This window comes from Lasioglossum baleicum, chromosome 14, assembly GCF_051020765.1.
Source record: "Lasioglossum baleicum chromosome 14, iyLasBale1, whole genome shotgun sequence".
In the NCBI taxonomy this organism is placed as follows: domain Eukaryota; kingdom Metazoa; phylum Arthropoda; class Insecta; order Hymenoptera; family Halictidae; genus Lasioglossum; species Lasioglossum baleicum.
Window position 1 is genome coordinate 11,627,064 of NC_134942.1, and position 25,614 is coordinate 11,652,677.

A 25,614-nucleotide genomic window follows, 5' to 3' on the forward strand; every position below is an offset into this window, starting at 1 on the left:
AGGGTTGCGGAACCCGGAGCCCCCGCTTCTCTCGAAGAGAGAGGGGAAGAGATAGAGAGTATGGGGACTGATCGGGTCACGTCATTCGATTTCGATCGAGACAAATTAAAACAAAGCGCACACACAATGGTTCCGAACTGACGGGCTGTCGAACGTAGAGAATGATCGCGGCAACGTCACAATGATGATCGATGGCTGCGAAAAAAAAATCGAGTCGGTAGTGTTTTGCTTCTGGCGCCTACTGGATTACTTTACCGAGGTATTTATTAATTAGGGGGCCGAATTTTGGGGTGATTGATAATGGGGGGGCGGGGTGGTTGGGGGTTCATCGGGGTATCTCTGAAGGGCGATGATGAGACTTACTGCTAGACCACAACTAGTTTCAATACATTACCTGGCAATTAATCAACCAAACCAACCAACAAAAAGGTTACAAAAAAATAGAGTATAAACAAGATATAATAAGAACGAACAAACTAACAAACATCATCATGCGGTACACATACACGGGCGCGCGCGCGCGCCCGCCACATAGCGCTACGTTCAAGAGTCGATGATGATGATGGTTTCACTTGGTTTGGATTGTTGCGCGCGTAATAGAGAATGGCACGTGGTTTATTTCTGTCACGCATGGGAGCGCGCGCATAGTGGATATGCATACGCATGGTTTGAATCATTCAGAAACGTAAAAACAAAAGACGAAAAACGAAAAAAACCAAATGATAAACAGAGAGAGAGAGAGATAGAGATAGTAAGAGAAAAATACAGAGAGACAGACAGAAAGAGAAAGAGAGTGACAGATAGAAAAACACAGAGAGAAAGAGAGAGAGAGATAGAGACAGATAATAGAGAGAGAGAAATAGAATGACAGAGACAAACAAAGGAATGAATACACATATACAATAGAACAAGTGAACATCGAACCTTCTGTTCTACGATAGTCAACAAGTCCACTCAAAAAGACGGAAAGCGGTTCTTCGTATTGTTCGAACAACTTTCAACGGTTATGAACAAAAAACTGAACTATAGTGATCGAAAGTGATCGGTAATAACTATGGCGTTCGATGGAACATATTTACACAGATGCAGCGCGGCGTGTTCGCCTGTGTGTGTACCTGTGGTTGGGAGCACGGGTAAAGCGCGCACAGGTGAGCGCACGGCGAACGCGCGCGCGCACGCAGGTAGCGACAGCGTCTACAACGGGAAACGAACCAACGGTTAGATATAACCAAAAACAGGGGCGAGAACGGGGAACGAGAGAAGGAGCAGAGAGAGATAGAGAGATAGATAGAGAAAGAGAGAGAGAGAGAAAACAAAATCCGCACACGGACGTCGTCGTTTGGGTGAACTGAACAAAACGGACGAACGGAAGCAGAACGGGGACGATCGCCGAAGAATTCGCGAACCTGGGAAAGATCCTAATGTCTGCGCGTGAACGGAGGAACGCGAGAACGTAAACAATGGAAATAAGAGAGAACCGAGTGTGAGAACTGAGGAAAACGAGAGAACAGAAGTACACGGGGACGGATGAGGGAGAACACTTAGAAAATTCGAAGATGGAGAAATGAAGAGAAAGAAACAGAGAAATAGAGAGAGCGAGAGATTGAGTAGGAGTGGGAAATAGAGAAAGAGTGAGAGATAGATAAAGATAGAAATAGAAATAGAAAGAGAGACAGAGAGAGAGAGAGAGAAAACGTAAAAAAGAACGCCAGCTGCCAAGTCAAACAATCATCAAGCGGCGAAAAAGCCAGGCTCTAAGCAACGAAGCAAGCCACCTCTTCCTCTCGCTATCGTTCTTTATAGTCTTTTCTGTTTCTCTGCGCCTGCTTGCAGCCACACAAAGATAGCCAGCCAGTATCACGTAAAGGGGGTGCATTTTCTTGGCCGAGAAGCAACAGCGGCTCAACGGGCGTGGGAAGGAGGCGAGAGGTAGGGTAAAAGTCGTTCGTAGAGTGGCGGTAGGGGTTGGTAGCGAGCTCTCTACTCTCATACATTGCGCCCTAATTGTTATTCCGTTTCCTTTCTGGTTCGTTTCATTTCCGTTTTCGTTACTCATCTAGGAAAAGAACAGCGATGCGCCTCGAACACGGGGGTGGCGTTCCAGGCCGGGTTCCAGGGACAAGGGGTTGGTTTTCTTCGGGGAATGGATTTCATGATGATGGCCGGCGATGGGCTCGACGGGATCACGCTCGCTCCGATTATCGAATCACGTGACGCTTTGAATGTTACTATCGATCTGCCACGTGTTTCCAGATTTTATCTTTATATTCATAAGTTTTCAGAGTTTTCCAACATTTCGTCATTAATCATTCCAATTCAACTTTCAGGGTAGCTTGAGTTCTGTTGTTGATTAGAGGGTTCGAAACAATACAAATTCAATATTTTATACAATTTTCACTATCTTTGTATTAATTATTCTCCAAAGGTAGTTTTCTGGTACCTCAACATTAATCTCATAGGGGTGGGTATTGTGGTGGGTAGTTTCACCTCCACCACTGACTAAAGGGTCCTAAATAATACAATTTCAACATTTTCGAAAATTAACGATTACTATTTGTATATTAATTTTACTCTACAAAGTTAGTTTTCTGGTATTTCAACATTAATCTCATGGGGGTGGGTATTGTGGTGGGTAGTTTCACCTCCACTGCTGACTAAAGGGTCCTACATAATACAATTTCAATAATGAAAATTAACGATTACTATTTGTATATTAATTTTACTCTCCACAAAGTTAGTTTTCTGGTACTTCAACATTAATCTCATGGGGGTGGGTATTGTGATGGTCAGTTTCACTTCCACCACTGACTAAAGGGTCCTAAATAATACAATTTCAATATTGTTGAAAATTAACGATTTCTATTGCTAACGATTTAATTTGCTTCTCCAAAGTTAGTTTTCTAGTTCCTCAACGTTAATTTGGTGGTTTGTAGACACTGTGGTGGGGTAGTTTGAGCTTTACTGTCAACTGGAGTGTAAATAATACAATTTCAATATTTTTCAGAATTAATATTCATGGAAGACAGTATTGTACAGCTTTGATGTCTTCCATGGCAAAATTGTTGGAAGAAGGCAATTTTAATTTTAATATAAATTGGGTTATACACTGTGACGTTAACTAAGAACTTAATTAGATTGCAACGTGACCTTTTTTTAAATTCATATAACATATATTGTTAACTAGACTGTTCAGTTAATACACAGCTTTTATCAAACTTCATTGGAACTCGCACCATCTAAAACAGTTGCAGAAGTAATCTCTGTGATAAATAGACTACTGGATTTTTATACAAAATGTGTTTCTTCCTCGAATAATTTTAATAAGCTGAAGATAATACTAATCTCTCTACTCCATGTAACAAATTTCAACTTTAATTTTGGGAGAAGCTTCAACACCGCAATTTGTTTCACGATGACTACTATGATTTCTGGGATGTTTGGAAGGTGATGATCGGACAGAGTCAACTGGTGTTCAATTTCGCAAAGTACCTGAAATCTTTCACAACTTCGCGAACGTTCCTGAAACTTTCAACCAGAAAATCGTCACCGTAAACTGATCATCCGAAGGACTCTGATCCAGATGACAAGTTGAAATTCCGGTGACGAAATTCGGCGGAATGGATGCTCAAAGGCGAGATCAAATTACATTGTTCGACGTGTCCTGAAAGATAGTTAACAGAGATCGTTAACCGTCTTGCTGCCAGTATAAATGAAATATTTAAAAAACAACTGGGACCAATTTGATGTTTACGTTTCTATACAAACACTCGTTGGCCTACAGCTCTTGGCAGCAAGAAGGCTGACCCTTCAGGGACGTCTGTGCACCGTACTGACTCTAAAGAATATTCGAAAAATTGCACAAGATCGTATTACTACAGTTATATGAAATGTATAATAATAAAACGATCTACATCCCCAGCAAATGATAGTAACGTAGCATCCTACGAACGTCGTACAGAAAGGAACGGACAGTCGTCCCTCTGAAGGGTTTTAAACCCTGAAACCTGAGGCACGAAGGTAATCGCAAGCGTTTCGTGTTCGCAGCCGGACACGGTAAAAGTTTCCGGGCTCGTTCGACGTGTCCGTCTTTTCTATAGCCTGCAACACAAAGTATTCTACCAACATCCAAAGCGACACGGACTCACTGACAACACAAAATGGCGTGAGACTGAGGGGTCGAGCGCCCATCGCCCGCAGCGGCACAGTGCGCGCGATTTGCAACAAAGCGACAGAGAAGGGACGCCCAATCAACGTGCGCTCGTTTATCAAAGGATCGTGCACACCGTCTAGCGATCAAAAAAGCATTTTCAAGAGACAGTGCGTGGACAGTGGGCTTGGTAACAGAATAAGGCCTGTTCGTCCGGTGCACCGGATCAACCGTATTAACTCTTTTCTCTTGTTTTTTTTTTCTTTGGCTGTTCGGACGGGTTGGAAAAAAAGGAGTGGAAGTCCTTGGAAAAAAGGAGTCAAAGGACACATCTTCAGGGAACGTTCTGGGCGTTAAAGGACTCTGGTGCTATACACGGGGTCGAACGAAAGAAAAGAAGTTTTCCGCGGCAGAACGGTAACAGAGAGAAACTCGGTAAATCAGAGAGCCAAAGAGATAGAGAGAAAGAGACAGAAAGAAAGAGAAAGAGGGAGGAGAGAAGGATCCACACAGTTAAGTAGACGACAGCGTTCAAGCTCGACGTCTGCTCTTTGTAATTATTCTGGTAAATCCGTGATTCTACGGTTTCCTCGTCGAGCATTGATTCTGTGTTCACTGGAAAACGCACGGGGGGCAGAGTTACACGATCTCTAGAATTTTATTTCTTTTTATTCTTTTAGAACGAGGAGAATTCTAGCAACGGGATCAGAAGTCAGCTCCGGCGTTCTTGCGAGCGGGGCGCTTGATCCGTTTCGTAATCCGGGGGCATGATTGTAGTCGTCTAATAAACAAATATACATATATATATATGTATGTATACTATATATACATATATATATATCGACATGTCACACATAATGAGAGAAAAAAAAACACACTTTTTGGTACTTTCTCATCGCTAGGCGGGTGCCGATGGTGAATGTATAGAAGCATAGCCTATTGCTGCGGGTATATATGTAATGTATAATGCGGCGGAAAGTAGAAGCGAATGTTTGTAATAAACCAACGAGCCAATCAGCGTACAGCCCCTGCGTCCATCGTCCTCCGGACCGCCGCTTCCGGTTTCTGAGACCTCGAGACCGAGGGACCGTTCTGGACTCCTTCCGTTCGTGCAACCCCCTGAACTCGAATTTCATTTTCTCCGACGATCTCTTACTAATCGAATCGTCTCGTTGGCTCGGCCATTATGGTCGCCGGAGGATCGTTAGAGTCCTCGGTTTGTCAGTTTCGTTCTCGTTTCAATCATTTTCTTCGGTTGTACTTCCGTGACAAAATGGAAGCCGCGGACACACGACGGATTTCATTGTCGTTCGTTTCGAGCGGTGGAACCTGTTATCTACGTGGCGTTATAATCTCGGCTCGAATCGACGAGAAACGTGCGGAGAGAACGGCAACAGGGTCGACAGAGTCGGCGTCCGTGGTTCGGGTCTCATGAAAACGGGACGGTAAATGGTCCCGAGGCGGGTCCTACGGTTCCCTAGAACCCCGTGGACGCGGGCTCGCGCGTTCGTTAGGGCGGGTTACCTTAAAAATAAGGTCGCTTTTGCTGAAACCGGACTTCTTTTTACTCATATTGTCAGAACTTAGGCGCCCCCTCCGCTCAGTGCGTTTTTTTTGTAGGTTCTGCAATATCTAGAAACAAAAGAAAGCGGGACATAGCAAGACGTAGTAAGAAAAGGGCCGGGTTATCAAGAGATTCGTAATAGAGAGAACTGAGAAGTAGACAGACAGAGAAAGATAGAAATAGAGATTAGAGAGAGATAGAGAGAAAATAGAAAAGAGAGATAGAGAGACAGATTGAAAAACAGAACTTAAGGAAACAGAGAAAAAGAAGAAGAAATATTAGACAAAGATAGAGAGCGATAGAGAGAGAAAGAGAGAGAGAGAGAGATAGTATGGTGGAAAATAAAAAGAAAATGGTGGTTCGGGGGAGTTCGATTAGTCGACAGTTATGTGTGTTACGTTCAAGTATAGTAGACAAAGAAAAGAAAAACAGAGACGATAGAAGGAGAGAGAGAGAGAGAGAAAACAGAAGGAGCAGATCTGGTTGTAAGGCGACAGGATATATTCAAGTTCCCTTCGTTCTTCTTTTCTTTTGTTCGTTCTTGTTCGTTCTTTTTTGCTCCGGCTTTCTCGTTCTCTCGTCGAGCGGAAAGTCCCGTGTGAGAGACATACGCGCTTTTATCAGAGGTATATGTATATATAACAGGGTGCGCGGACACACACACACAGAGAGAGAAAGAGAGAGAGAGAGAGAGAAACACACGGCGAGAAGAATCTCTCTCCCACGGTTCGTCTCCTAAAAAGGACGGAGGATCAAACGGATCCAGGGCCGTGTTCGCTTTTCAACTATTTTCCAGCGATCCCATCCGTCGCCGGGAGCACGGTTGTGACCATGCTCTTTTTTTTATTCCTCCTTTCTTTCTCATCATTTCCCCTCGTTTGACTTTTCTCGTTTTTCCTCCCCTTGGCTCGCCGTTCGTTGCGATCGATCCGATCGAGAGATCGATCTGGCCCGAACCCGGCTGCAGAGATCCATCTTCTTCCGCGAGGACGCTGGCTCGTGTAGGTGGACACACGTTTGTTTGTTTTTTCTTTTCTTTTCTTTTTTTTAATCGAGAAGAACAAGAAACGGAAAGAAACGTGAAATCATAAAACAATTCGTCGTTGTTGTTTGTCATTGTTGTTGGTGAGGGAGACGTGGTGCTTCGTGTTCGTTTTAATCTCGTTCGTTCATATTATGTGGCGGACATGTGTATAAGAACGTGTGTGTTATCGTCGATTTCGACCAATGGAGTTTCTTTTCGATTCGATTTTCCTGATTAAGTAACGGCGCGGATGATACATGATGGGTTGGCGCATTGGTGTGGGTGGAGAACAGATTGTTGCACAAAATTCACCGTCAACACAGCGCAATAAGGATAATCATAACAATTAATAATAATAGAATATAAATATAAGAAGAATAATAGTTGATGGTTCGTGAGTTAAGAAGTAAGAAATCAAGAAGCCATTCGTTTAGGTCAAGCTTTTCGTTGCAGCAGTCGCGCCAAGCGTGAAGCCGCAGTCTCTTGTCAAGCTCGTATAAAGGCTCGAGAGATCGATTCAGCGGGTCAGTCAGCTCCGATGAACAATCGAGAGAGAAAGAAAGAGAGAAAGAGAGAGAGAGAGAGAGAGATAGTGAGAGAGAGATAGTAAGAGAGAGAAAGAAAGATAGAGAGAGAGTATATAAATTTTTTTTCGTTCGTCGCTCGCTTGATTTTTTTCCACCGATTTTTCGACCTCGTCCGAGCCACGATTGATGCCCACCCACTCCTCGGGACTATCGCCGTCGACGGCGGGAGGCCGGAAACTTCCGGTGGAAATTAAAAGTGTCCGAAACGTTCGTCTTACTTGGAAAGAAACGAAAGCTTAAAATGGAGGGCGAAAATGGGAACACGATGAAATTGAAAAGTAGAAGTCGAATGAGACTTGTTAGGGTCCGGCTCTCTTGGATCGGGTTTCGCTTTTCTGCACAAAAGTTTGGTCTATCCTCTCTCGTTTCGAGTCCCGTCGCATTTGCGATTCCGTTTCATTGTCTGGGCGTGTGTGGGAATGCTTGTATGTCTGTCACCGGTCGTCATTAGACTGCGGATTTTTCTGCAAAATCAAAATTCGCCATCCGAAAAAAAATGAAAGCTTACTTCTCTCAATCATTTCAACAAATCGAAAATAAAGCAACGATATCCTTCAAATCTGCCGACTCCTTTATAACACTGCATAAAATCCGCAGTATAGTCATCGTTACCCTCTGTTTTCGATTCCACGAATTCTGCGACCCATAGACCACGGATTTTTATGCAAAATAAAGATTGTCCAAGTCAACTATACGAAACAGAAAGTACACGGAAATCAAAATTTTCTTTTAATAATTTCAAAAAGTGGAAAACAGTGTTTTACTAATATTTTTAATTTCTCCCACCGATTTATATTTCGATCGTGAAAGCATAAAATCCGCAGTCTAGTGACAAGATCAACTGTTTTTAGCTTTCGTGTCTTGTAAATTAGGAAAACAGCTTGCTGAACGGAAATATTCGATATTCTCGTTAAAGTTAGCTTGACAGTCATTCATAATAGACGATTCAAGTAACTGAAAATGTTTACAGATTCGAAGCCGATGTAGTATCTTACAATTAATATGTTCATTATCATGTTCATCATTATGTATCTCCGTTTTCCTCTCTTTTGATCAATCGACAACCTGCACGTGAAAACACCAGAAAGCAAGAGTGAAAAACTGTAAGAAAAGTGTATTAATCCATTGGTGGTTCGTTGGTCTCTTCGATCTTCGATCTTCGCAACGCACGCAGTGTTACCAACGTTTTGTGCATTGATCGGGGGACAGAGAAAAAAATGATAAGAGCACAACGTAAAAACAGATTGTCGAGTAACACGAACGAAACCTCTGTTCTCTCTTGCACAAGATCTGATTATCTACTTGAAGCCGCGCTCTAGATCATCGGACGTGTATAAAAAAGGATGAAACCAAACGAAAATGGGATAAAGATCGAATTAAAAGTACACTGCTGAATGACCGGACGTTAGCGTGTGCTGCCTTTAACTCCCCGCCAGCGTTCGATATCCATTGAGTCTGAAGATCCTGGGTGCGAAACGTCTCTGCACGAGATTGCGCATTAAGATCTCTTAATGATCGAGGACGATCGCGATATTTAGTGAAGGGTGAAAGGACTCGGGCCTTAAAAATTACAGAAACGTCGTCCATCGTGTCTCGCGATCAGAAATCGGCTCGCGCGATTTCTCGGGAAGGGTCTCTGTGGGGTCGCCTGTGATTTGTCACTGGGCCGCGCGACAGCTATGATTAATCGTGCTCTGAGATCCATCGTCGGGATTCTGTATAGGCGTCGGGGAAATAACTTATTATCGTCGCGGGGAGCCGATCTCCGAGGATCGAGTCCCTGTGACAATCGCAAAAACGCAATGTCCCCCGCGGTCCATTGTGATTCGAACCGGAAGTCCCTCGTCTGGATCGATACAGTGCGGACGCGTCCCTCGGTGTCCTTACAACGTGCACGCTAGATCTGTCAACGAAGTTCGCCTGCGCTACTTGCATTCCAACGAGCAGAAACAACCACAGCGAGGGGAGCAACCACGGAACAAACGCACGCACGACCGGCGATCGAAAGAGGAACGATCGATGGATCGTCATCGAGCCGCATGCTAAGTCGAGGAGGCTACACTCTGTGGATCGACCGGCCGAACGAATCTCTACTGATCTATCACGAACGCTAAACCGACATCTCTGCGTCTATCGTTGTTCCTCGCCGCGAGTCACATAACAAACAACAAAAGAACGAGAGGGAGGGGGGATGTGGGGATCTCCTGAGCGCATGTGGACGCAGCGTTTTGCGATCCATACTCCATTCGTAGTCCAGACGCAAGCGATCACTTCTGATGAGGTTTCACGAACGGAGTATTAAAGAGGCCAGCAGGATCGCAAAACGCTGCGTTCACACGCGCTTGGGAGATCCCATCTTGGCGAACAGAAATAACGGAGCATCCTCGAGTCAACTGTCTTTGCACGGAAAAACCAGGCATCTAAGGCCGCTATTAGACTAGGCCACTGGTGGCGCAACTCGGTTGCTCCACCAGTGGCTCAGCACGTCGTGGGGCATTGAAACAAATGTAACCTATTAGACTACGGTAACTGGTGGAGCCACCAAAAATTGTTGCCGATCTGGTGGACGGCATCAACAACCGGCCGGACAACATTTGGTGGCGCCGCCACCAGCCGGGGCATTGATGTGAATGTAGCCTATTAGACAAAACCACCAAGTTGCGCCACCAGCATCTCGAAAACATGAACAATTGACGTTCAAATTACCACCACATTTATCGTAAAATAAATAAGAGCACGACACAGCGTTACATCGACAGCGGGAATGAACGCTTGGTGGTACCACCAGTTACCGATTCATAAAAGCTCTTCAATTCGGTGGCGCCACCAAGTTGCCCACCAGTGGCCTAGTCTAATAGCGGCCTAATGAACAACATCGGCCAGCAAGCACCGTGGGTGAATGGAAACAATGCAAGATCTCGGCGGTGTTCTCTTCTCCCCTTCGTTCCGAGGGAGACAGTCAGGGGATGTCGGTGGCGGTTCGAACAAAAATGGGAGCACACACTGAACACGGGCACATCGCCAAAAGTTTTCGGGCAAATAGGGTTAATATACACCTAACACTCACAGGCAGACCTACGATCAGTCCAACCAACTTTCTCGTCTGTAGAGCAGCCGTGTGGCGTCGTGTCGAATACCTTCGCGGCCATTGTCTTGGCACCTTTTGTTCCCACCGTTCGGGGCCATTTTTCTTTTCCGACTGACTCATTATCTTCTCGCTGTTTGATTCTTATCTTTTTTATCTTTCTCTCCGTTCTTAATCATCGCCGCGCGTTCTGCTACCGACGGAAAAGTGCCACCGCCGCTCGCCGGTACCATGGTCCTCTTCCGCGACAATCACGGGGAACAGTTACATGCACGACCCTCTATCATATGCAGCACTTTCCTCGCGGATAACTCCAGTTCACGGCTAACTATCGATCCACTCACGATTAATATACATGCGCACCTGTGCCGGGCCTGATGGAAGCAAACACGCGGCGATCCGAGCCAAGAACGGAGATGCTATATAGTTCACCGTGATCTGTGTCGAGCTTCGGCGTGACCTTCGCCGGAGCAGGTTTTCGACACGAGCGGACTATACGTTAACGGAACTGTTTCCTAACAACATAGAAACTGTCAAGACCCGGGCAAAAAACAAAAACGTATGACAGCATGTCAGATGTCAAGTTCCCACGTACTTTCACAGGAATCGAGCTAGACAGTGCGACATGGATTCATCTTTCGATTAATTGATTCAAGCAGATCTCTTATTTCGTCGTTAATTAAGATCCATGTGGCACTTGGCATCGCCAGGACTACAGGACTAAAGGCGGGGCTGACCAAGAGCTATGTTCTCCTGAATTCGTTAGCTATCTATGATTAAATCTGTACACAAGTTGGTACACAAGAAGACAAGAGGTCCTGGGAGATCAGCCAGCTGATGGCAATGATTCGATTGTATTGATAAAGTTTCGCTGTTTCTGTTCCTTCTTTCTAAACAACGTCAAAGCGAACGATGCAGAATGCAGAAAACACAGAGTTATGGCAAGAGAAATGGTCTAGCCTCTATACATCATACGTCACTTCGCATTACCAGGTGCTCGTGCAACACTGACCTCTAAGAGGCGAGGGCTAAGAAGATAAATGATCGGACCAAGGATCGGATCCGATCTATTAATGGATGAGCTGTTGGTCAGGCCCGCTCTCTCATTCGGGTCTAAAAATTGTGTCGGAACATTGGGCACAGCGTTCAGTAAACGAAACCTGGTCATACTTCACGACTGAACAAAAAAAAAAAAAAAAGACAGGTAAGACGTCAAGACTAAGCACGATCTCTATAGGAGTATCTCAAACCAAACGACAACGAGTGGATCAATCGAAAAACAACGGTAAATATAGTAAGGAGAATACGTTAACGATAATCAATAGCCTTAACAGAAAAACAATATAGTAATATATAGATATATATATAATGATCTAGCGTATAATGTATATATATGTATGGTATATATATATATATATTCATAGTTATACGTAGAAACATTAAGTTTTAAGTTAACGAACGCTTGAATCAAGAAAGGGCATTTGGCCTTGGTTTCGGGGTTACTAGGCAGGCACACCTTGCTGGTTCGGTCTGGTTGGGGCGGTGTCGCCCGACGCTCGTAGTGCCTCTCCGGCTGTTGATAAAGGGGGATCTGCAAACCCATTCGGAAACGTGTTCTCGCAATACGCCTGGTATTTCATATTATGGATGTTGTTCTTTGTGTCTTTCGTGTCGGGGGTAGCTTTCGCGCGGAGACTGTTCTCTGACGGTACAGGTTGTGGCGGTGGCTATTGCTGTCTTCGATACTCTCAGACACATGAGGGATGAATAATTTGTGCACCAAATAGTGCTCTGAGCCACAGAAACTCTTCTCAGACGGTGGCAAAACCTTGATCTGGCTTTGGCTGCTTCAGAAGTCTAAATTCTCAGATTCAGACGTTTTCTTCTGAGGATTAGCTGGCTTGGGTATGTGCTAAGTCTGAGTTTGGTCATTTTAGAGCTTTGTGCTTGGTCTAGGTTGTGATTAGATGCAATCTGGTTTCAGATATCAGACGTTTTCTTAAAAATGTGTGTTTAGGCTAGTTTTAGAAGATTGGCTAGCTTGGGGACATAGGCTAGGTTGGGGACATAGGCTAAGTTGAAGACATAGGCTATAGGCTAAGTTGAGGACATAGATTGGGTTGAGGACATAGATTGGGTTGGGAACATAGGCTAGGATGAGGACATCCTAATTCCGAGTTTGGACATCTAAGAGTTTGTGCTAAGTCTACATTTTGATCAGACACATTAGGACATGGGCTACGTTGGGGACATAAGACTGGGGGAATCAGCTAAGTTGAGGACATATGTTAGATTGGGAACATAGACTATATACTAGATAGGCTAGGTTGGGGACATACTAAAATGGAAAAAAATAAATGGTAAGAAATAAATTCTTGTCTAACTGCGGTCTTCATAAACAATACCTAGAAAATGTTTATTTAGCTTCAGGATTGACAATCTACTGATAAGGAATTGCTAAACGTTATTGATCTAAGCCCAAGTACAATCATTAAATAGCGATGAAATTGATCGCGAAAGATCTTAATACGTTTATCTTGAAAATCATTTGTAAAAATCACAGAAAAGCTACATCGTTTATTAAAGGAAACCTCTGAAAGGTTTCGTAACCTAGAACAAAGCTTCCACCGAACGATGATCGTTTCTGTAGCGTGCAACTCTTCCTGCACGAATTTTTCATCCGTTCACATATTTCTCGAGACAGCTATAGCCACTACCTCATCCTGATAAAATACTTGGGTCACGCTAGTCTAGTTCAATATTTGTCGCCGAACGTTCGGTACTCACTCTATTTACTAGGGAACTATAGAACCTTCTGGACGATTGAGATTACTGATTCAGAAACGGTTCTATTGATTCTGTAATATTAGAACGTCCAGGGACATTTATGACTTGTTCTTGTTGGTTAACAATCAATCGTCGTTTAGGTGGTTATATATGGTGTTGTAGTTGTTATTCTGGCATCTGACCGCTTTAGAACTTAAAGATTAGAGCGTGTGTGTCAGTGGTACAGTCATGAACTGGTCCTGATAGGTTCAACACTTCTGGATATGAACTGGGAGCTATCATGATGACTACGAGGACTATGGAATTTGGGATTATGTGTTAGCGAAGCTTCGTTCAGTCTTGAAGTTTGATCGTGGGTTCAGTATTTTGTCTGTTTTTGGGATTTCGATGATTCTGATTGTTAGATGTCTTTAAATTGCTGACGCAGGAGTTAATGGTTTAGCTGCTACTTTGATCATTAGGTGCCAAGTATAATCGAGGTTATGCGAATCTAGTTCGAAAACTGCATTTCGGAGAATAATAAACAGTTATCAGGACTTTCAGACTAGCTCGTCCATTTCGTCTCAAACTGTCTACGATACTTGCGTCAGCATTCGCGATTCAGTTTCAGCCTAGCCCCAAGGCGTACAGAACATTATCTACAATGAATGGGGAGCCTACATAGCGAACGTCTCTTGATTCATCGATTGTGCCAGTGAATCTGATATCAGATACTTAGCTCACATTAACAGTGTAGTCCCAGCATGGTCTCCCGATACCCACAGAATTATCACTAATAGATTAAATGTAGGTTACACGGGTAGCAATGGAGGTTTCTAGTTCATCATCGTCATTAATCTCCGGTTGACAATACGCGGCTGATGTGTCATTGTCCTAAATTGATTCCGAGATGTTACTGTACTGTGTGTTGGCTGCGATCCAACCAACTTTCGAGACTACAAAATTTCCTAATTGCGGATGTGCAACAAAAAGCTTGTTTCGGAGATGCTACTACTTTGCTGACACGAACCTTTCCGATGAAAATGACAGATAGTGTCTATATATAGTTCCGATGAACGTCGCTGTCATGACTGTACCACGAGTGTAAATATTATTTCTAACTTCAGTTTCTGCGTCCTCGCTGATAGCCATCGAGTCTGAAAAAATCTTCTGGTGTCGTGAGAACGATTCAGGATCCATGGATCTAACCCTTACATGTTCCTCAGGCTGACAATTTACTGTTCTTAAACCTTCACTGGTCTTGGGTAACGTAAAAAGTTTCATTTTTGTCTGCTTATTGTGCAAGATGTTTTTTCATACGTTCGTTACTGAAAGCGTCGAACGACCAGTCTTAAACTCTTCATTTTGAAATTGTTGAAGTTGGAGAGACTCTTCCGTGACAAATGATTGTGTAAACTTGAATCAACTATCTATTTAATCTATTATAATGAAAATAGTGAACAGTTTAGACAAACTCAACCCTGTCAATTCAATATTTCATGAAGACGGTACAGGTTGCACTTGATAAAACATTTTAGAATTGAAGATGAGCAACCCAGGTAGCAAACAAAATTATGAATGAAACATAAACGGTTTAATCTTGTTTGTGCGAGTCTTAGGAACCTCTAAGTGTTAGCTACTTCCGAGGAACATGTGAAGGTTAAGATCGGAACAATCGACGAGTGAAGCGTCACTGTAAAAGAGAAGCCTAACTCTGCGCCTAATCTCGGAATTTTAAAGTGTCAGGATTGCAAAGAGGACTATAATAGAAGAGGACATCGTCGTTATTGACCAAGATTAATCCTTTCGATAGGAGGATAGTTTCCGGACGGGCCCAGAGTCGCCAGATCAAGACTGTCTCCCCACTCTACCTTCCTCATGCGTCACAATGTCACGTGACTAATCCTGTACTAGCAGAGATAGGGTAATTGCTCTGATCTGACGATTCTGGACAGACCTCCTAATATTCCTCAGAAGTGGGCTATCGGAAAAGCTTCCGTGGAAACGCCCCCGAGTGGACAGCGTGCAAATGCTTTCGCGTGGGTGGATGATTTTCTGGGAGCAGCACAATTACCGTTTCCCGCGAACAGTGGATTAATATTCTCGTGATTCCTAGAAGGTCTAGAACTGGGATGAATCTTCAATGCCCGTGAAATGTGATCAACGGTGTGGAGAATCTCTTCTGCGAATTTTTTAGCGTTCTGTGCCAATTTTCCGACGAGGAATGTTCGAGGGAATTCCTGATGCTGCGATCGATTATATCAGGACAGTGATGCCGGCTGAGTCTATTAACGGAGCCCTAAATTATCGAAAATTTCGCCCTTATAGCGTCCCGGATTTATGAAAGCTGCGGTCAGCAGTTCGCTGCAGAGATCATTACAGCCGCCATTTTGTATGGCCGCGCTCGTTAAGGCTGAATCCGGGAACTAATCCAACCCGGACGGCTGAAGACGCTTTTCAACGATGATTTGAATGCATCGACAATATGAACGACGTTAATTGAACGAATCACCGGAAACTGCTTCTCTTGATTCCATGAAAGGATATCGCAGATCGAGTCTGATTAATTGCTAAATATTGTCTTCACCCATTCACGACCTTAGGGAGCCTTCAGCTTTAAATGATTGCTTTTAAAGACAATTTTGCTGTACGATATTAAAAGTGATGTGTCAATTAGTTAAGTATAATGACGCTCCCTAAAATCCCGGACATTCGAACAACGAAGAATGACTGCTGATAAGACTTGCCCGTTATTTGGATCTACCTAACAGCTGGTTTTGACGATGATGTTTTATTAATGTTGTTAATAGACTGCGGATGCTTGTACTTTCATAGTGTCTCTTAGTTTTATAGCTATACTAATAGTTGTACCATGCACTGTGGTGAGATGACAAGAAGGTCCCCGGGGCAAGACTTGTGTCTCCACTCTACCTTTTCCTTCTACGACGCTATTCCCCTCAATTCATGCTTCCTCCCCTCATCTGGCGACACTGATACCAGGAATCTTCTTGTCATCTCACCACAACGCAAGACTTCTACCATTAATCGTACAACTGTGAAGGAAGAGAACTTGCTTGTGAAAATAAGAATTTTTTTCATATGGAATTTTTCATTTTCGAAACAATGATATATCAATCCAAATAATAACTAATCTTTTATTTGCAAATAAGAAATAATAAATACATAATTTTTGGAATTATTTAAATAATTTTTATTTAAATAAAAAGTTTAGTTATTATTTGCAATTAATATAACACGTTAATTTATTATTGAAAATAAAATTTGTCCAACACTGTTCTGAAAAGAGCTTGCGAAATAAATTTAATTCAGTGGCTTTTTATTTATTTTAACTAATGGAGCAGCTATTTCCGATTGTACTGGCTACAAAACAGGAGAAAAATTATCCCTCTGCAATTGAAGCTATGTTTTACTCGAGTGCCCAGAAAGTTTGAAACATTTCATGAGTAAGAACTACACAGCGGATTTTTATGCGCTTATGAAGAAATTAACTGGGTGAAATATAAAACAGTGAAGAGTATAAAAAATCTAAAAATATTGTTGTTGTTTTGAAACTATGAAGGGGTGAAATGAATTTTTGTTTAACTACCTGCTTCCCACAATCGAGGCAGAATATTTTTATTTTGCATAACCTTCTCTCTGAGTATGAATATAAAAGATTGACGAATGGAAAATTCCCAAAAATTTTCTAGGAATGCTATTTTTAATTATTGTACACTTATTTTTCAAAAATCAAGAAAATTACATAAAAACTTATGCAGTGAAATTTTTTCTTTCATTCTGCTGCACTAATGTATGGGGTCTAATCACCCCCTTGTACACTGTGAGAGAAGAATAAAGATCCGCAGACTAGTTAGAACAAACAGAATTTAGAAATCAAAGGAACTTTGCAATCTATCAAGCACAAAAATAAATTAATATATCTATATGTCAATTGTTTTGAATTTTAATACGGTAACTGTTAATGGTGTCTCAGAGCGCAGAGGGCTGAAAAATATTTAACCAAAATTTTCTGAAGTTGCGCAGCCCCTATCGGTGATTATAACATATGAAAAATTAATTCAAAACCATCATTATGATCATAAGGAAATTCCTAAAAAGGAAAATGAAGTTCTGTCCAATTTTCTCGTACGAAGTCGTCTGTGCAAACATCCGCAGTCGAGAAATTCAAAATCGACGACGATCGCGATGCGAGTTAACTTCGACGAGTCTGGCTCGTCGAATGGAACAGAAAACATCGGATGAAAAGCAGAGGGAGGCAAAACAAGACGTTTCAACGCAAGCGCAAGTAAACATTCAGAGTATAGGTCACATGGTTGCTACATTTCCATCGGATGGAGAAGCCTGATTGATTCGTTGGTCTGTTCGCTGCGCCACGCTAAACAGCAAGACACAATCAAACTGACACAGAAAAAAGACTCGTTTCTCATACACGTGACACACGGCGTGTTGTTCGCGATGGGGTTAGGGGTGGTTTCGACATTGTTGACGCCCCTGTCGAATATACTTGTCAGTGTCCTTCGTCACGATACGATCTTTGCAAATCCGAGATGCGACGGGACCTCGCTAAATGCTCGGTGATCGGTTTGAGATCGATGAAACGAGAACGTGTATTAAATCATCGAATTTGTAGACTGTTTCTGATACATAGTAATAAGTAGGCAGCGGATTTTATGCATTTTTGACAAAAATGAGTAAGTGTCATTTAAAATAGTACATCAATTAGAAGAACTTAAGAATAGTGTTATATTATTTTCAACCCATTAAGCATACTAAGACAGAAAATAAATTTCTATTTCTCTCCAGCTTGTTGCAATCCAGGAAGAAAATTTTTAATTTGCATAAAGATCCGCTGTCCAGCTATTAACGATGCACGAAAAATAAATTTTATGTTGTAATTGGCTAGAAAGCATCGATTTAGTTGTATTTTAGCTTCTGGCTTCAGACTTATCTTTTTATGGAATATTTAAAAACGCATTTGGGCAGTTCTCTGATTATTCGTTGGTTCTTTGTATTTGTGACATTTTCCTGGTTAAAATGACTCCAAAAACGGTACAATTTGGATCTCATTTATTTGTTTAATCCACGGCAAAGTGGTACCTCGATTATCCGAACTAATCTGTGGAACGTATAAGTAATACAAGTTATAGATTATGTCGATCATGTAGATTAAGTCTCTAAGGATTTGTACACTGTTGAATGAATTAAGTTATGGTTTAAACGAGCAAATAGGATCCAAATTGTATCGTGTTTGGAATAATAAAGAACAAAAATGTTGTTGTACAAATATCGTGCACATTTCACATGTATTGAACTTTTTCCCACTTGATTTATTTATGATGTAAGAGATTCCTATCAATCTTGTTTAATCCCGAAGATTACATTTTGTTTTTTTAACGAATATTAATAATAAACAAAGAATAATCGTTTATAAAAAAAGAATAAACAGAGAGCGGAGAGTAATGAAAGAAATTAACAGTTAACGATGTTAGCTATTAAATGAAAGTATGGATTAAACGAGAAAATAGGATCCAGATTGTATCGTGTTTGGAATAAATAAGAACAAAAATGTTGTTGTACAAATATCGAGCACATTTCACATATACCACACGTACGAGATCTCCATCATTTGTTTGTTCAAATTTAGTAGACGATGAAAACGATTTGCGAGCATTTAACGAGCTCCTCCAGTGTCTGATGTTGCTCCCAATCGGGAAGAATCGCGAATGGACCTGTTGTTTTGTTCGTATCACGTGTCAGGGTATCCCGAGTCATGTTCGTCTGTGGGTGTAACAATAGCAGTGACGTGTATGTAATATGTATGTTTCTGTTCCTTGACGATCAATTCTGCTGTAACATATTCCGACACGGCATTTATCAGCTGATACGCGAGCACGGGTCACCGGAACGTAGCTCGTTACCATTTATTATAACAACTCGATTACCCATTCAAAACATATAAGCATATTTATACATCCATATACAAGATTATAACATCATACACAATGAATTTGATGGTGCAATAGCGATTCTGCAAAAATAGTGCTCAATATTGAATATATAACCCTAATTTAGGCGGTCAATATGGTTCATACAGCAGAAGTGTTCGCGTTGCATGCACATTGAAAAGAAAACAGGGCTCAGTGAGTAGTAAAGTTTGATCAAACCGTGCGGAGACGTTTCCTTAAGCTGTATATATGTATAATATATATAATAATAATATAATAATAACAATAATAATAATATATATAGATCAGAGGAGCGACGATCAAAATAATTTCGTACGATAATTACACGTGCGATTTAGACACACTGGCCCGGGTACTAGAGAACGATTATCCTCGCACACCTACTCGAAGCGATCGAAGATCTACACGTACGCGCGGCAGATCGAACCCTGAGGACTTCCATCTCGAGGAGATTTACTTACCTATCGCTAATGAGACAAGTGAGACTCTGACGAGGACGTCGATCGAGCGGAAACACTCGAAACCCCGGAAACGTAATCATCGATCACGATCGAACTGCACTAGCTGCTCGTTTCAGGCTGCCGGCGATGTGTTTGGTTTCGGTTGGACGTCGAACTGTGTTCGTGTTCGTATGAAAATTAAAGTAAACAGCAGAGGAGGATCGATAAGATAGGCCTTTCGATGCTGTTACAGGACTGAGGATTAATCTTCGCACGTGATTCGTTCCAAAAGTTTCAACACGTATTTGTAAGATTGTTTAAAATTTAGTCGAGAATTGCGTAAAAAATGTTTTCACTAAAGTTTTCAACAGTCTACATTTGTAGATCAATTTTGCTCCATTAGGAATTTGAAAGTCAAGGTCACGTTGACCTTGTTATTTTTTATATATTATAATTTTGTTAAGTACGACTCACATTTGTTTGAAACAATGATAAAGTTTTCTTACACAAAAAGAGCCGTCACTTGATACCAATTTCTTAGACGAAGGCATTCTGGAAGGTGATTCAAGGCGACCTTGACGTTTCAGCGAAATAAAACTTTTTTGAAAAATCATTAATATATCGTTTGTAGACCATTGAAAACTGATTAACTTTTGTTGGAAACATTTAAAATCTTGCAGACTACATTTTAGACCTCCCTGTATCAATGCAATTATTTTCTAAGAATGTTGGTTTATTGTTGAGAATGTATGAAAATATTTTTAAAAGAGTGTGTAGTATATAACGATTATATTAATTTTGCGACGAGGACGTGTAACCTTTTGACCTTACAAAATAGCATAAACATGCTAGTTGTAGATTTTATCAATCTTATTCAATCCTGCACACTATATTTTGTTTCTTAAGATGAATAAGACAATAAACGAAGTGCAGAGATTAATGAAAGAGATTAACAGTTAACGATGATAACTATTCGAAGGAATACAGTAAAGAAGAATTAGAGAAAGGATTACAAAACTGTGAGGAAAGTTTAAACTTCATTTAGGAAACGTTTGGAACAAATTATTAATAAATAATTTCAAACATTTTCTGCTTAAAACGTTAATGAAGACTTTGTGACGAACTGCATTTTGAAATTTGTTTAAGTGAGAATTATAGACTTGTGTTCGATGTTGTCGTATGGAAATCAGAGTTTTCTTATTGAACATACAGCTTGTAGTCTTTAGAGCGAAATTTATCAAACGTAAACGTGGTTTATAATTTCCGTAGGCAAAGTTATCACATCAAATATTTTAGCAAAACAAAATCTATTGGAATTTCTAAAAATTACAAGTGTCTGGAATGTAAAAATGATATTGTTTGGAATAAATGTAGGATTTTAATTGAGTAGATGTGATTAGTTCTAATAAATTACAATCGTATCGATAAAGTATCAAGAAAACTTAGAACTCACTCGTGACTCTGGATTTTTGTATGTCCATACGATATTACTTTGAACATTTTTTTTAATGCTTTTAATATGATATTGTTATACAGGTGGCTTCACTTAAAAATAGCCATCTAAATATTCCTTCAGTGATGAAATTTTGTACGCAATTTGACGAGAAATGACTTCCATACTTCACTTAGATTTTGGAAGTCAGAGATCAGTTAAAGGTTATGCTATTAATATCTCTGAACATGCTGCAATGTCAGCTGCAATATACACAGGAAAAATATACACACTCACACTGTAGCATAAAATTATTCGAGATAACGTTGCCCACGGAGTTTCTAAATATTAACAATTTAAAATTGCACAGAAAATACTCTTCATATCATCACAATTGAAAGACACATTTAGGCTGCTACCCTTAAGTGAACCAAGTATATGATATAATTTTAAACAATCTTCATCGATATATCCATAAATCTCCAAATCTAATTCATCTCACATTACAATCTACGAATTTCTAAACCAACGTTATCTTTTCACCGATTCTTTTGCAGCTCATAAAATACGAAAATTCACTCTAGAACCTAGACTATTCGAATTGTAAGGACAAGGACGTTCGGATAATAGATCAGTGACTTAATTTCAACGCTGACCTAAGCCCCAGACTAATCTACATGTTAAACATACTCAAACAATAAAGAAGTCAGAAATCTAAATTGATCCGGGTAATAGTGTACTGTAAAAGATATACTGTGTCCTAATAGTATGATATACTAATAGAGTATACTGTATCACCAAGAAAACAACACTTCATCCCTCCTCTAAAAGTGTCAAGTTAAACACAAAACAAAACCGCAATCGAAGTCCCCATCGTCCACGTATGAAATCCATATTCAAAAGTCCTTACAAGAAGGCACGCTCGGACCCGAACTCGGTAGCTTGGAGCTTCAGTCTATGATCCGAAGAAGCTCCTGAAACGTTCAGCTTGAAGAGGGTAGTTAAATCCGAGAAAACCTGGTCGATCGCCTTTCGCTCGTGCTGACATTACCGGAGACATAGGTGAACGGAAATGGCGGTGCTTATAACTCGCGTCTTGAAGAGAGATGCGCGGGAGACGCGTCCTTCTTGAGAGTGATCGGATCGAAGGGACGCTGCAAATCGTTTTCAGATACATACCGAGCAGCCGGGAAGCGAGAGACGTGTGGCTTAACAAGTTCGCTGGAATTCGATGCTGAAAGAGTGGTTCCATCTCGATCCCTAACCAGAAAAAGGGACACTAACTGAACTGAGTGGTCCCGACCGGGTAGTCTTTCGTTTCGATCTGTTTTACAGGGCGGAACAGCTGTCCGAGGACCGTCCGTGAGCAAGTAGGGAGGCAGGTCTACACTCATTAGCGTAGGACTCAGTCGGCTTGCTCGTGGTCTCGAACAGACACGTCTATAATTTCGCAGCGGATTTCGTGGGGGATGGTTTGCTCGGGCTCCTTTGCCTTCTCTCTATGATCAGATCATAATCCACAACGTGGCAGCGACGCCCTTGTCACGTTGACTTCCAAAAACTGTTCCCCAAAGACTGACTGGGGTTTCGCGGAACGGGAGCCAATCCCGTGCTGGCTTCCCTTCCCCTCCTTTCGAAACAGAAAAGCACAAAAGCCGACGCGATTGTACTAACCGACAGAGACAGATGTTCAGAGGTTCGAGAAAACGATGGTGGGGGCGGATCAGTTTTCTTTTGGAAACTGATCAAAGACGACGAGACACGCTTTTTTTTTGTTTTCGGTCGGGTGGTTCGTTCTTTTTCTCTTTTTTTTCAGTGTTTGCTTTTTGGTTCTTTTTTTTTTTGTTTGGTTCTTTCGTTCTTTGTACAAGGATCACACGAGCTGTGGGTATTTATATAATGAGAGACATAAAAAAAAAACGGAATGAAAACGGTGCTCGGTAGAAGAAACTGTGGGTAACACTCACATAGACCTCTTCCCATTGCGAGACATACCGCACCAGTCTTGACAACCGTAGTAACCTAACGAGCGACAACAGTTTCGCAAGTCTGAGGATCCTGAGAGCACGGCCAGCATGCAGGATCTGGAAGGACTCGCTAAAGTCCTGAAACTGAAATACACAGACGTTGATTTAGACATTTAGACATCCAGTGAAAAGATGGTTGATTCATTAATGGATATCATTCAAGTCACCAGGATTTATTGAACAACGTTTTTGTATTTATGCATTTATGAGAGAAATGTATTACTTTCAATCATGAACATTGTTGAAGGCTGCATGAATAAATTTCGGAAAAAAAAATTTTGGATAAAGATCCACATTTTCGAAACTCTTATTTTAATATTGAACACAAGATCAAGATATAAAAACATTTACCAATAGAAATCATATTTAGCAAAACTAATGAAAAGATTCTTGTTTCGTAAGTGGATTTTTATGCAAAATATAAATTGTTTGCACGAATTGCAAGATACGGGAGCTACGTAGACATTTATTTGATTTTTAATCATTTCATTTAATCATTTTTAATGTTTTTCTCCATAAATGCATAAAATTCGCAGTCTGTTTATCCCGGATAATATTTCATTTGCAATTAAAAACAAACTGAAATAACTCATGTTACAAATTTTTTTTAAAATCAAACTGGTATTTCCTACTTAATAATTGTGAAAGATTTTTAAACGAGATATTATTGTGTTTTCCATTTTTGTAATTGAGAATATTTTAGCCCGCTCGGAGTCTTTAATGCGTTTAATTGGAACGAACTGGTAGCTCTGGGAAACGTAGGCTCTCGCAAAACACGAAAAGATTAATTATATGAAAGGAGCTCATTATACCGGGGAAGAGAATCGACGCTGGCAAACGAATTCAAACAAGGAACACGTGCCCGAGGCGCAGACATATTAATATGCACTTACTTGATTAAATATGAGGAAAATGTAGTCTAGTGGTATGGAGGAAATGAGGTCGAGAAAGAACCAAGTCTTGAGGTAGTGTTTCGCGATTAACTTCGGGTCCAGGATCACTTGCTCGGCATTATCCTGCTGCATTATACCTGTAAACAGATGCAAAAAGGAAAGATAATTAATACTACGTTCCAAAATCAACACAGCATCATCAATTATTCATACATTTATGAATATGGGGGTGGTATTCCTCCTAGGGGAGAGTAGCCAAATTTAGACCAGCGTCCAAGGTGGACCTAATTTATAAAAATAATTAGCACCATTGTCAGTACTGTATTTTTGGGTAAACTTTACTTTACCGGACTCAAAATTTGTGCTTTCTCCTATAAATTATGATGCATTTGGTATATAATCCAGTAGATTTGTACTCGGAGCGGCTGAAGATTGAAGTTTTGATCCTGTAGGATCAATGGTTCAGGAGTTATGCTTGCTTAAAGTTGAGGAGTGATGATCGCGAGCAGCTTATCGAGCAGAACCCCCGAAATAATCACCAACCAACTCGGTAAGCGATGCGCGACCGTCACTACAAACCAATATGGCGGCGCCCTCTACCTGTCAAAAACACTGCAGATTGCTCAACTTCAAGCAAGCATAACTCCTCAACCATTGATCCTACAGGATCGAAACTTCGATCTGCAGCCGCCTTGGACACAAATCTACTGGATTGCATACCAAATACATCATAATTTATAGGAGAAAGGCACAAATTTTGAGTCCGTTAACGTAAAGAGCAGCCGTATTTTTTGTTAAGGATATGTAGCTAAATCGGATTCAAAATATAATATTCCTGATCAATTAACAGTTCCATCAACTCTTGAAATATTTTTCTCTCTCGAAATGGTAGTTCGACCAAGGTGATGGTCTAAATCAGGCTACTCCTTTCTATTACATTATTTTATAAAATATAATTAATTTTCTCTAAATGAGAAAATCTTAAATAAAATGCTAAAAATTTATTTTCTGAAGATTAGCCTTTAAATATACCAGAACAGCCTTTAAATATTTCTCGGTGCGTCCGGTTTGGGTCCGCAGAAGGACGAGCTACGTTTTAGGGTCGCGGTTTGAGCCGGTGACGAACGTGTGCTCGGATGGCAGCGCTTTCGCTTTCGTCGCGACGCACAGTAATAACATTGTTCGACACGCGGAGAGTACTCCTCGGGGCTCGCAGACGTTTCGTTATTACCGGGCAGAGGGCAAGGGAATTAATTTGAAACGCGTTTGACTTGGTCCCAGGTACGGAGAAATTGGGTCACGTGCCCTCCCGCCACGATGAAAACCATTGTACGCGTTAAACCGTGTACGTGAGTCGCGTTGACTCGCGATTGTTACGAATTCTTGATCCAGATTATCGGCCGTCGGCCAATATTACGTTCCGCGGGTTGCATACTAACGCTTGGATGCATCCAATGACCGAGTCGATCGGGGATGAAATATTTGTATGCTAATGGGGGCTTCTGCCTCCGGGAGAGGCCGAGTTCGTACAGAGTGAGGCGGCTGCTGCTGTTGAATTAGTCAGCAGCGATCGGTTGTTCCCGTGCTACCGATTTACTCAGCCGTTGTTTTATGTTCTACAAGGCTCCGCGAGTGATCAGCCCTCCAGGTTGTCTTTGTATC

At 41.4% G+C, this 25,614-nt stretch overlaps 1 protein-coding gene across 12 annotated transcripts in view; it reads right to left on the reverse strand.

Moving 5' to 3' along the window:
- The window catches only part of Ih (hyperpolarization activated cyclic nucleotide gated potassium channel Ih), a 278,665-nt gene that overhangs the window by 23,709 nt on the left and 229,342 nt on the right, over positions 1 to 25,614 (reverse strand). For 8 of the 12 annotated variants that reach the window (XM_076438053.1, XM_076438052.1, XM_076438051.1 and 5 more), the window contains 3 exons: positions 23,953 to 24,089; positions 23,000 to 23,143; positions 5,672 to 5,779 (listed from right to left, as the gene is read on the reverse strand). In XM_076438053.1, coding sequence (XP_076294168.1) covers positions 5,672 to 5,779; positions 23,000 to 23,143; positions 23,953 to 24,089 — 389 coding nt within the window. Of the gene's footprint in view, positions 1 to 5,671; positions 5,780 to 11,923; positions 11,999 to 22,999; positions 23,144 to 23,952; positions 24,090 to 25,614 lie in introns of all 12 variants that reach the window. The other 4 variants (XM_076438060.1, XM_076438061.1, XM_076438063.1 and 1 more) reach the window with 3 other exon arrangements.